This window comes from Acromyrmex echinatior, chromosome 1, assembly GCF_024713525.1.
Source record: "Acromyrmex echinatior isolate Ae372 chromosome 1, ASM2471352v2, whole genome shotgun sequence".
NCBI lineage: Eukaryota > Metazoa > Arthropoda > Insecta > Hymenoptera > Formicidae > Acromyrmex > Acromyrmex echinatior.
Window position 1 is genome coordinate 27,241,062 of NC_141852.1, and position 13,959 is coordinate 27,255,020.

Here is a 13,959-nt window from a genome sequence, read left to right on the forward strand (position 1 = left end):
TTTTTTCTCTTTACAGAGCTGCGGCATATCGTGAAATGGTCCAATGTCATGGTTGCAAGAAATTTGTGCATGGCACATGCGATCCCGAAGCGGATCCGCTTACTTATCAGCAGCGCAAAGAAGCGAAGCCGGATTACGAATATGTTTGTCTGCATTGTAAGAGCATCGCCATGGTAGCCAGACGGAAGGACAGTATTGATGAAGGCGATTTAAGTCTAAGTGCTTCGCAAGAAAGTCTCGATGGTGAATCTTCTGAATTAGATTATCCAAGTGGTTGTTCCGAAGAAGCGCTTTATTCGGTCGGATTAGGGAAAGGGAAACCGTTCTGTGCTACAAAGATTGCAAAGAAAAGATTGGGGATTAGCGGCGGAGTTATCGGTAGGCCCAAAGGTATTGGAAAACTGGGATATCAAAAGAGGCAAAAGATGACAGAATTTGGAAGAAAGAGAGGACCCAAGGGAAAAATGAGAGGATTTTATGGAGTACCAGAAGTGGGTTTGCAGGTATGTGGCGCTTTAAAATTATTTTTAATGTGTATTTTTACAAAGAATTTTATTTATTAATTTCACATTTTATTTTTTATTTTGATATTAATAAATAAATTTTTTAATTAAAAAAATTGCTTTGACGAAATCGAGGTAAATATTGAGATGGAGGGAGCCAGCACTGATGATCTTGACATATGTTGTCAAAGTCATGATCCTGATCTCCAACAGGTTTTAATCATCGCTCGTCATTTGTTAAAAAGTTATTAACAGTCAAAATTAGTAATTATTTTCCTGCTTTACATGAATCAGATAACTTTAAACAGGGAGAGAGATATGAAGTGGACGAATTCAAGGAATACAACTTTCCATGCGAAGTGACCTTCATCCCAACTCTCCCCCTGCCAAGAGGCGCGCGACTTTCCACGCGAAGCGACTTTCACCCCCTCCTCTTCCCTCCCCTGCCAAGGGGTGCGCGACTTTCCATGCGAAGCGATTTTCACCCCTCCTTCCCTCCTGCAAGAGGTACGCGACTTTCCACGCGACAACATATATGAAGGTCAAGGTAATCGGCGCTGGGCTCCCTCCATCTCAATATTTACCAAAATCGATTTGTTAGTGTACATATATGTTTTCTTTGGCTTTTATTTTTTTCTTTTGTTTATTAATACATATCGATACATATATATATGTGTATATGCATAGACTAGTAATGTATCGGATCGTAAAATTATTAGTATCGGATATCCAGAAAGAATGTGACATTGGATATCCGACATCTAGTCAATCTATTGGTTAAATATCCGGTAAAGTAATCCAATCGAGTACCGGATATTTTTGGTTATTCATTTTCGGTACATTTAAAAAAATTTTTCCATTCTATTAACAGCGAATTCGATTGAATGTATTCAATGCGCACTGGAGCACATTAAAGCCATTTTATACAAATTAATATAAAAATGTGTGTTTAATATAAATATAAATATAAAAACGGATTATGCCATAAAATTCTTAATACATTTTATTGTGCTGTTAAGTAAAAGTTCTATTTTATAATTCGAAATATTTGCACAATTATTACGCAGATTAAATTATGTACAATGGTTTTAATAAGCACTAGTGCGTATTAGTGCGTCCAACCGAATTTGCTATAGAAAAAAAAAAGAAAGGAAAGCAAGAGAAAAATAGCAATAATAATTTTCTTTATCTCCTCAACGTGAAAAGAAAAAGAAGAAAGATGAACTGTGCAAGAAATTCGGTTGGAAAGAATAGAATTCTGTATCAATAACAGAAACTTTCAATAAAATTTTAGTTAGATATACAGGGTATTTCAAAAATAATTGGCCAAACTTTAAGAGCATATTCCACTCATTGTAAGGATGTAAAAAAGTCATATAAACATGGGTTTGGAAACGCTTCCTTTCCAAATTATAAACATTTTTTTATTTTATACTTATATTTACATTTTATTTTATACTTGTATCTATTTTTTATTTTATATTTATATTAGTATTTTCATCATAGAAATTACTGGAAATAATTTCCTTCCGCATCGATGCATGCTTCGCATCGACGTCATATGGATTGTCGAAGACGTTCAAAAATTCTCAGAGTATTTCGTATTTTATCACACGCAGCGATAATATGATTTCGAAGTACTTCCGGAGTTTTTCGATGTTAGAATAAGCTAGCATATTGATTAATACTATCTTTACTCTTAAGTGCTTAAATAAACACTGATTCCAATTCCATACAGATCTATTTAATAACTTTTTGTTTACTTTAGAAGTTGAATAGAAGTTGAATAGAATTCATGAAATGTCGAAGCAAGGCATGCCGTCCGACATAAATACGTACAATTTAAATAAGAAATGTTTATAATTTGGAAAGGAAGCGTTTTCGAACCCATGTTTATATGACTTTTTTTATCCTTAAATGAGTGGAACATGCTCTTAGAGTTTAGCCAACTATTTCTAAAACATCTTGTATATATATATATAGCCGGTATTAATGATATTTGGCTATCCGACCGGATAGTAAGGCTGGGTGCCGAATATTTCCCAGATATCCGGTACATTTCTAATAAACAGAGTTGTCCGGTTAACCTATTGTGGATGGACTAAATTGAATCAAAAAGTATCATTTCGTAATTTTTATAATAATTAATGAGATATTAATTTCATTTCTTATTATAACAACATCATCTGATAATTTTAGTATGATATATCTTGTATAATATATAACTGGATCTACTTTCTCTGTAACTTAAATTAATTCTTCTTTAACATCGCAGAGTCCGAATCCAGATTCATCCCAATCGAAGGAAGAAGAACAGCTTGGGGGTGAGAACAGATTGATCTTGTGCTCGGCCAAAGATAAATTTGTTCTTACACAAGATATTTGTGTGATGTGTGGCTCGATTGGTATGGATCAAGAAGGTTGTTTGATTGCATGTGTACAATGCGGTCAGTGTTATCACCCATATTGCGCTGGCGTTAAGATCACTAAGGTCATTTTGCAAAAGGGCTGGCGATGTCTCGATTGTACTGTTTGTGAAGGTATTGAAAAATTAAAATACATATATATTTTAATTTCTAAAATGTTTGATTTAGTTATTATTGATTTCATAAGTCTTGAAAATAAGTGAAAAAAAAAATAATTATATAGTTGAAAAATAAAAGTTTACTTTCCTTAATTAATTTTTTAACATAAGTTATTGTTGAAATTCATTATAATATTATTTAATATATAAAAAATAGAATCTAATAGGTGTTGGAATTAATTCGTAGCGTTTTTTAATGAAAGAATGTTATTTATTTCACATGAGCATTAAAAAATACATTAATGAAAGTACTTCCCATCACTTGTAAAACGCTACGAATTAATTCCAACACCTAATATTATGAATTAAAAAGCATTAAAAGCGTTAGTATATAACTTAAAATGTTCAGCAATGGTAAAAAAATTAATAGAATTATAAAATATCTTGCCAGATAATTTTATTAATTTCTATTATTTTTTAACATTATGTAACCGAGAAATTTATAATGAGTTGAAAGAATTTTATTAGACATTCTAATATTAAGTAGTTAATAGAATATTTTGTTTTTAAGGCTGTGGTGAACGAAATGATGAAGCTCGCTTGATTCTTTGTGACGACTGCGATATCAGCTATCACATTTATTGTATGGATCCGCCTTTAGATTATGTGCCGCACGGTACATGGAAGTGCAAATGGTGTGCGCAATGTCAGACTTGTGGTTCTAACGATCCCGGTTTTAATTCATCCTGGCAAAAAAGTTATACTCAATGCGGACCCTGTGCTTCTCACACCGCTTGCGTAGTTTGCCAAGAAGCTTATCAGGAGGGTGATCTCATCATTCAATGCGTACAATGCGAAAGATGGCTTCACTGCGGTTGTGATTCAATTAAAAGCGAATCTGATGCCGAACGCTGTGCCGAGGAGGGTTACGTTTGTCTTCTTTGTCGTCCTAGAGATGTTCTCCCTCCTCACCTTCTCTCTAAACCTTCCTCGAAATTCACTCGGTCATCTTCTCCACCTCAAAATCGAAATACAGAATTATTTAAAACTTCCTCGCAACAATATATAATGGAAGGAGTATATCTTTCTGAAGTAGGGATGAATCATATCAAATCTTTAACCGCAGAACATCAGCAAACAAGAAAAAAGAAAAGAAAACAACCTCAAATGGTGGATAAAGAAGCAGATATAATGGCGACTATTGAATCTGTCGTTGCTGGAGGAAGTTTAGACAATTCTTTAGAGGAAAATAACAAATTGGAATTGATGGATGTCAAAGATGAACCAGAAACAGTGCTGAAAGAAGGTATGGTATGGAACCAACCTCCTCCAGAAGGCTTTAGCATTTGCACTTCAGAAAATGGACTTCCTGTTTTACGAAGAAAACGTCAAAGAAATCTGCAAAAATTAGGTATTGGAGGATTTAGTGTAAGATTGAGAACTAGAAAAGACAAAGAAGAAGAAGGAGATGCTGAAAAACCTGGAGAATCTTCAATCATAGGAATGGGAGACGATAAACCCCGAAGGAAACCTCAGAGAAGAAAGCCAAAACCAAAACTGGCGGAATATTTTCCTATTTATATGCAAGAAGCGTTTTTTGGCAAGAATTTAATGGATACAACGAAAGAAAAAGATCTTGAAAGCAGCAGCGAATCTGAGGAAGAACATAAAGTCCCTGAAAATGCCAATACAATTCAGTTATCTCAAGATGAATTGAAGGTAATGGAACAAGTCAAAGCAAAGCAAGAAAAAGACGATGAAAAGATTGCTCCTGAGCAAATCAAAAGAGAAGAAATCGTGGAAGATGATGGAAGTGATACTGAAGCACTTGGAGATATTTTACCTATTTCCGGGGATTTATTGGATAGCGATTTAGTAAATACAATAATGAATGAAAACGATGAGGACTTAGCTAAAGCGAGCGAAGCACTGGACGAATTGGATGATGCTCAAGGTGGAAGTAAAGATGAACTGACGGATATCTTAAGTCCACATTTTAATTTGGAGTCAATGGTCAGAGACACTGGTAAGCTCTTTTCAAGTAAACATTAAATATTTTGTCGTAGTGTATATTAAGATAACAGAATATATTATTTTATTACAATTTTAATATTGTTTTAGTAGAAAGTATTAAAATATAGTTAGCTGAATATAAAATTGAACACTTGTTTTTTTAAGGTTTACCTAATATGGATAGTAAAGATATCGAGGAAATATTTAAAGGCGTTCTGACTGATGAATCTCAAGAGTCTCAGGAATCATCGGTATTCTCTGTCCAAGCTCAGACTTCGCATCCTTCATCATCTACTACTCCTCTAGTGTCACCCTCTCCTCATCCTGGTAAATACATGCTAAAAATAATATAAAAGATGTTTCACATGTAGATATCATTTCAAAAATGAGTTCAGGACGTGGGTAACGAGAAATATCTGTAACTCGGAAACGATAGTATAAATGTTTATAGGAACTTTTTATGTTATTTTTATGTCCTGAATTTATTTCTGAAGTTATTCCTACATATTATGAAATACACCTTGTATATATAATTAAATGAAGTAATAATTATATATTATATTATAATAATATTATTAACAACATTAAATCAAAATTTAAATAAAAACAAAATCGACAAAATTACAATAATTATTTTTAAAAATATAAGAGAATTGAGTTGTTTATTAAGTAATATTTGATGCATTCAGATCAACAACATAAGTGAACGCAGTTTAAAGCTCTTTCATTTGATTGGTCTAGGATTAATCTAATGGAATATGCCAATCAAATAAAAGAATTCACTGAGCGTTCAGTAAGCGGTTGTCATTTTGAATGCATTATTCATGTTATAAATTTGTGACTTTAACTGTTCATTAGCAATGTTAATTTCACCTTTTGTCTGCAACTTGAGTTTCCTGGAAAAATTTTTACACATTTGTGCAATCTTTAATAATGAGTTATTGGATTGTAGTTTACTTATTTTTTCTATGTTTAAATTTATCTACCGGAAATCATAATTAAAAAATTAGCTGTGCTTTTAAAATATAACTTTGCCGATATAGAGCTAAAATATGTTCTAAAATAATAATATTTGAGTATGCAAGTTTTTGAAAATCTTGATATCAGTTTTGTTGTGTTTTTGTACTATTGAAATAAATTGAATTATATATTTATTTTATAAAAAAATAAGAAAATTAGTTTATAAAAATATTAGAAGTGGATTATTTTATTTCTTATAATTCTTATATATTTTATATTTTATGTTATTGAATAAATCAATTGCTTAGGTATTCAAACAGCAATATTAGCAAGACCTCAAGTACCTGGTGCTCTACCTTCGGTTGGCCAATCAAACTTAAATTCTCCAATGAGTTTTCCACCACCTTCACCATACCATTCTGAATATAGCAAGTAAGAATAAACATATTTTGAAAATAATATCGAAATTAAATTGATTTCAAAACTGTATGTATATATGCACACATTGCTATTAATTTTAATTTCTATATAATTTTAATTATTTTTTAATTTTTTTAGTAGTCCACAGTTTAGTCCAGCATTTTCGGAGCCTCCTAGTCCATGGGTGAATCCCGAAGATGAAGGAAATGCTCCAATAGGCAATGTTACCATTTCATACAACCAAAAAAGCAATCTAAAGTTGGAAGCTGATGAAGCATTGGGTACTGCAGCGACAATATCCTCGGTTCTCTATGCTAATATTAATCATCCTGAATGGAAAACTGATTTTCCAGGTAAGAATACGTTTTTTAATTAAGAATTTTAAATATTTCATTTTTAAGAATTGTTATTTTTATTAAAATCCTTTAATATTTCTTTTATCTATTGATTCTGCCAAATTAAATTTCGATATTATATCTGATTTAAAATATTATTATTTTAATGAATGTTTTTATTTTACAAAGTATGGGCCGAGAGATGTAAACAAATTCTGAAGAAATGGCGAGCACTTCCAACTGATAAGAAAGCTCCATATTTGACTCAGGCTCGAGACAATCGTGCTGCGGTTCGCATGAAAAAAACACAACAGGTAATTAATATATGTGCAGAAACAAGAAAAACGGATTTTAATTATCGCATTTACTTCTCTATGTTAATTCTTTAATCAGAATTTATGACTGAGAGAAGCGCGATAATTTATTGGGATAACCAGTATTTCTAGACGTTCTTCATTGGGATTTTTGTTCTCGAGCGTGTTTTGTGCTAACATTCAAGTGAAACTAACAGCTCGACAGTCCTGTGTGTCGTAAACTACATTTCTATTGTGAACTTCAGGATTTTTACTGGTTTCTTAAAATGAAATAATGTCCATTTTTTATGATGATTGGATGTCCCAATTATTTGTTTTGACAGATTTAAATAAAATAATAATCGAAAATAATTCAAATTAATTAAATAATCAAAATAATTTTTGAAGATGAATAAAGTGGATTTCGTTCCACATTTATATGCATTAATCTTAGAAACGTGTAAATATGAATTTTATTATGGATGAATGAACGAGATAAGATGAGAGAGACAGAGAGAAAGAGAGAGAGAGAGAGAGAGAGATATCAGCCATTATAGAATGATGAAATCTATTTACAATATTAAAAATAATTACACTTTAAAGAAAACCTGAAAGTTAATGAAATTTATAAAGAAGAAAAATCTCAAAAAAAATTTTTATTTTAATTTGTTATGATGTAAAATATTCCAAATTATAATTAAATTTTTGTCTATATCTAGTTTCGGCATATTATTATATATAGGAAATATTTTAAGCTGTTAATATAATATAAATAGGTTCCACTCACGCTCGAAGATAAATAGAAACAAGTGAACAAGTCTCTAAATAATGGGCCCAAATGAGATGAAGAGGACATTTTTATTTGAAATTTTTCGTCTCTTTTATGCGTAAAAATTAAGAATAGAAATATTTATAAAAATATTTCCAAGTACATACAAAGTTCTAAAAAAAAGAATAGTATTACATAAAAATAGGATATCTCAAGTTCTAACAATTAAAATATGCCAATATGTTTTATGAATCGAATTAAGAAAAAAAAATGTTATGAATATATATTTACAGAAGCTTTATTTAAAAGTTATATAAAAATTTTTTTTATCCACAAAATTACAAATTGACCATTAAAATCAGAACATATATAAACATCTGGGACCTATGTAAATCCAATTTATAGATCTGCTTGATGTGGATCTACAAATTTATCAATTTATCAATTTATAATCTGTAAATCTATCGATTTATAAGTGTGTAGATGAATGGAATCTTGTTACCCATTCTTGTTTCGCTGCTTTATAAAGAGTTAGATATGCATAATATTTAAAATCACAATCGGTATAACATACTATTTAGATATATCCAATAAGAATCCTCACAAATTCACGTAGATCCATAAAAGTCCAGAAAATCCATATATATATATATATATATATATATATATATATATATATATATATACCTTGCTTTTATATGTTTCGTATGAAGCAGGCTAATTTATGTTAATAATCGAAATTTCGTATTGAATGCGACTTATTGTTAGGTTGCCTCGTTCGGGCCTATTATATCATTTTTTACATGCAAGATGTTTCTCATAAAACTGTTTTTATTTATTTATTTATTTTTTAATATGAATATAAATTTTTAACATACTAGAAAAAATGGAACAAAATTATTAATGTATTGAGATATAAGAAAAAATGAAATATTGTGAGAATGATAAGAGGATTTTAATAATACTCATTGAATTCATACATCTGTGTACAAAGGAATTTTTCTTTTTTATTTCTTTTTTGCTGGTTTGGACATGTCTCAGAAGATACAAGAATTTTTGCTTGCAAAATTAAAAGTCTTGAAAAATTTAAGTCTTTTATCAAAATATTGAATTTTATTAATACAATTTATTTTTTAAAATATATATATATATATATATATATATATGTATGTATATGTGATAGAATTTAAAAATGAAATAGTTATAAAATATGTTCTTATATAAGATTTATGCGAAACATCCTCATGTGTGTATATCGCATCGTGTGATTGCGAACCGCTCGGTGTTAATCCGACAGCTCTCCAAGGAGACACCACCAAGCACCACCAACACTATCATCACAACCAATATAACCACCACCAATACCACCACCATCAATATGAATACCACTACTACTACCACCACCGCCATGACTACCATCATCACCAAACCCGCCGCTATGACGGCTCAGCAACAACAGCAGCAGGGAGTGGGTTTGAGGCCCATAGAGAAGCAATCAGGAATGTTGATGACCAGTGGAATGACGTCAACCGGCAACAATCAGCATCAGGAGGTGTGTGGGGTGCAGGGAACCCCGCCCAGCCCCTCCCTCTCCCCTGAAGCTCCTAGAAACCAACAGTCATCCGTCTTGCAATCTTGCACAACACCGGCTTCTTCGTCCTCTTTGTCTTCTTCTGCGTCTTCTTCCTCTTCTTTTTCTCATTGCAATAATTCGGGTGAAGGGCAGCAACCCCTCCAGCAACGTCCACCCCCGATTGTCGTTAATAGCGGCAGCGGGAATAGTAGTATAGATCAGCATCAAATCCGAGTACTTACTCCGTCCGAGATCATGCGCACCCTTCCGTCCCTCAGCCAGGAGCACTACGATCCCCCACCTCCGCCACCACCACCCACTGCAATTGTTCACACTGTGCCTCCCGTACAGAACCATCACCACCACCACCACCACCATCACCACCACCACCCGAATAACATCATGGTGAGAGCCTTCGTAGTGTTTTCTTGCCTTTCTTTTTGCATCTAATCGAGACTTAGTATTCTTCTTGTATACATGTATATATATTATATTTAAAATATTTTTAGTTAAACGAAGATTTTACTCTTTAAATACGTGTTTCATGCTTTATATTATAGGGCCGTGGTTGATATGAATCATATTATAGTTTTCTTTAGCGTCATTGTCAACATTTGTCTTAAAGAATTTAAAGAGTTTATTTACACGCATTTAATTTTTTAATTAGTATTTATTTTCATATTCTTAGATTTTACATGATTGAATTTATTTAATTGAAATATTTTTTTAATATAGAATGCTGGACATATATATATATATACATATATATTTTTTCTGTTAGGTCACCATTGTAATAGAAAGTATTTGGTAGTGTATATTTCTTATTTCTTTTATAATTCAAAAATATTCCAGTAGCATGTTTAAAAATAGTAGCATATCTTTTATAATCTATCCCGTTTGTATCCCTATCAATCCTAATTCATGAATCATTATTTATTTCTTATCCTTTAAATCCATTGATATTGCTTATGATTTTTTTATTATTGTGGGTGAATGATAAATTACTATATATACTATATTGCTCTATATCTGGTTATGCAGTAGCTTAGTACTAATTTTATTACTTTCAGATTTTTCCTCCTTATCACAAATATAATTACAAGAATTAAAAATTTTCTGTTTTTATCTGTTTTAAAGTTAAAATGAAAGATATAGCAAACAAACAGATGTAGCGAATAAATTATAATCCGAAGAAATAAAAAAAAAGGAATCTATATGACAATTTATTAAACAAATAGACAGAAATTTTTTCTAACTTTTGTGAACTTATGTTTTTCTTATGTTTTTTTAGAACTATCATAGATGTATTTTTTAATTTTTAGTATGATTATTTTTATGCTATAGACATTCTGAGAAGATATCCTATATTTATCATGTTTTCTAATAGCAAATATGTAAAATTACTTTTAAAGATGAAAATTTTAATTTGAAAATATGGAGATTATAAGAATTTTTTTAATAAAAAAAATATTATCTACAGATAATTTATTGTATATATTAACAAAAATAAATAGCATTATGAAATATATATTGATATTAAAAACGCGAAAATCAAAAGCGTCAAAATTGAAGCGTGTCATTGATTAATGTGTGTATGCGTGCGTGCGTGCGCGCGTGCGTGCGTGCGCGCGTGCGTGCGTGCGTGCGTGCGTTTTTCTAATTAGTTGCATTAAATTATATTTATATCTAAGGATATCTTTTACTTGTATGTATACAATGCCATAATTTTAAATTTAATTTTTATTTAAAGATGCTTATATACATATATTAATCCTTAACCGCCTTTTTGGTGGCATACCCGGCTTTTCTTTTTCTAATGCTTTTTCAATGCTTCTTCTATTGCTTATAATTTTTTTATTAATACAAGTACATATATTTGCTTGGTACCATTATGCTGTTTCATGTCTACTTTTAAATGAAAAAAATTGTTTACAATATGTTCATTTTTTATGAAAGTTATAAGCAATCGAATTTGATTGGGTATGTCATACTCAAGTGTATTTTTGTAGTGTGGCGTTTAAGGGTTAAATAAAAACTTATTAAACTATTTATAATTCTAATATTTCAGATTAAGATTTTTATCTTTAAATGATCTTAGAAATCTAGTATTATTAAACGGTGTATTATACATATATATCTGATATACTCTATAATTCTATATACATAACACACATTTTATTATGATTGTATTTTATTATGTGTAAAATTATTGGAATTATTCAACATTTTGATACGCATGAATGTGGAATCGTCGTATTAATCTTCGGTGAGATTGTGGTGTTTGTAGTTTTTTGTTTTTTACTGTGAATAAAGTTTTCTTCAAGTAAACTAATTAATATGCGCGCGTGCGTGTATATAAATGTACTAATATTATAAATTAATCTCTTTAAATTATGGTGGCTGGTTATATTTGTTTTCGGTGTATTTGCATATGTACGAAATTTACAGAATTTTGCTAATTATTAATTTAATTGTGTATTATTGTTTAAAAGTGTTTATGCAATGGTCAAAAGTTTGAAATTATATTTATTTTTCATGTAATGGAAATATATAGAATTAAGAAAGTTAATATTTATTTCTTAGTTTTCTTTGAATATTTTTTCAGATCTTTGGCCGACATTATGTATATGAATATTTTTTATTGGCTGGTTGTAATTAGTGCTTTATATTTAATTGTGCTTTATAAAAAAGGTCATTACATTTAAAAATTGATTTCTTGAACAATTTATATGAATATAATTACAAAAATAAATTTATAAATTTTAGATGCCTATTTATTAAATTTTATTAAATTTTATTCAATTCATAATTAAGATTAATATTAAATAAAATAAAGTTTAATAATATTTAACAAAAATATTACAATACCGTAAAATTAAATAAAAATAATTTTAATATTAAATCTAATTTTTTAAATAATTAGTAATTTTTTACTGATGCAGTTATTAATTATAGAGCTCTAAAAAAGCAATACATTTTTTAATTAAAAATAATTACGTTAAATGTAATGACCTTCTTTAACAAATAGCTTAAAAATTATATGTAATTGATCTTCAACAGGAACAGGATAGACTATCAAACAGAGATCGATCTACTAGAGAAGCTGAGCAGGAAAGGCAATGGAAACAATTGCAAGCATTACGTCAACAACAAGCACAATTGCAGCAGCAAGTCATCCATGAACAACGCGTACATGGTACATTTACTATATTTAATTCTACCTTAATAGTTTGGAGCATCATTTTATTATATTTTTTATATTTTATTTGAGAAAAATCTAAATTTAATATAAGTTGAAAAAAGTTATCGGAAAATTAAAGGTATATAAAAAGAAATAAAACGATTTTTACAATTTATTTTATGATCAAAAACACAAAATTTTAGTTCATTAATTAAATTGATATACTATTATTTAAGATAAACAAAAAAAATTTTATGTCAATATAATTTAAATCGCAATTATAATTTCTTTTTCTGTTAAAAGCAATTGCTAGAGTACATAGACAAATCAGTGAAGAAAATGCACCTCAACTAAATAGTGATACTGCACCCGTATTAACGACACAATTACAAGTTTCCACAGCCCAAGTAAGTCTGTTTAATTTTTTCCTATTTTGATTATATATATTGTAATTAATTTTATATATATATATATATATATATATATTGATTATATATATATATATATATTTTTTTTTTTAATTCCATATTAATGTATATTTTTAATAAAATACTTTAATAAAATTATTTTAAGTCACCGAGACTAGAATATAATTTAGCTGATATGTTACTTGCAAATTAATGAAACTGACAATATATTCACAAATTGCTTAAAAAATAAATACAAAATAACATAAAATAAAATAATCTTCTATATATTAATTTTAAAATTTTGATACAGGACGCGAGTCAACTAACTTCCTTAGCCTCTCCTTCTCGCAGTACTTTCGCTACACCCTCACTCAAAGCCCCTCGTAGTCTCACACCTCAGTCACCTCATCATCAAACTATGATACGTCTGCCTGTGCAAGCACCTTGTCGAGTAATACGTCCGGGCTTTCCTCAACCACCATCTCCCTTCTCACCGCAAGCGCCTCAGTCACCTCATGATTTTCCACAGTCCCCGGCTTCCTCTCAACCTTCTCAGGAGTCACATTTCCAACGCTTCGAAGGTAATGTATCAACTCCTGCATCCCCCTATTCATCACCACAAACGCCAGGTACACCCCGCACTCCCGTGTTTAATCCTCCACGACCTCCCGTATATGCTCCTCCTCCTCCTCCTCCCCCTCCTCCTCCTCCTCCTCCTCCTCCACCTGCAACATCGCGAACTCCTGATCCTTACAGCCAGCCACCTGTCACTCCCACATCCGCTCCTGCCGCATCTGGCTATCCATCACCTAGGGGTTCTGAAACTCCTCGAACATCTCAGGAACAAGAAGTGGCTTTTGTACAACAACCGGAAGTCAATAGGCAATTGAGAGACTTACTGCAAAGACAACAATTTAGTAAGAAAATTGAAGGAGTAGGTGCCAATTGGGTTCAAGGTTTGTTTTATTCTGTAATTTC

At 30.6% G+C, this 13,959-nt stretch overlaps 1 protein-coding gene across 12 annotated transcripts in view; it reads left to right on the forward strand.

Moving 5' to 3' along the window:
• Positions 1–13,959, forward strand: part of LOC105148205 (uncharacterized) — a 41,139-nt gene that overhangs the window by 4,618 nt on the left and 22,562 nt on the right. For 6 of the 12 annotated variants that reach the window (XR_015546974.1, XR_015546975.1, XR_015546978.1 and 3 more), the window contains exons 10-20: positions 17–503; positions 2,779–3,043; positions 3,599–5,053; positions 5,206–5,367; positions 6,309–6,432; positions 6,559–6,773; positions 6,945–7,069; positions 9,115–9,369; positions 12,451–12,586; positions 12,875–12,978; positions 13,292–13,937. Coding sequence is in view for 1 of the 12 variants with exons in the window: in XM_087411975.1 (XP_087268101.1) it covers positions 17–503; positions 2,779–3,043; positions 3,599–5,053; positions 5,206–5,367; positions 6,309–6,432; positions 6,559–6,773; positions 6,945–7,069; positions 9,115–9,795; positions 12,451–12,586; positions 12,875–12,978; positions 13,292–13,937 (4,400 nt within the window). In the remaining 11 variants the exon portion in view is untranslated. Of the gene's footprint in view, positions 1–16; positions 504–2,778; positions 3,044–3,598; positions 5,054–5,205; positions 5,368–6,308; positions 6,433–6,558; positions 6,774–6,944; positions 7,070–9,114; positions 9,796–12,450; positions 12,587–12,874; positions 12,979–13,291; positions 13,938–13,959 lie in introns of all 12 variants that reach the window. The other 6 variants (XR_015546973.1, XR_015546968.1, XR_015546972.1 and 3 more) reach the window with 2 other exon arrangements.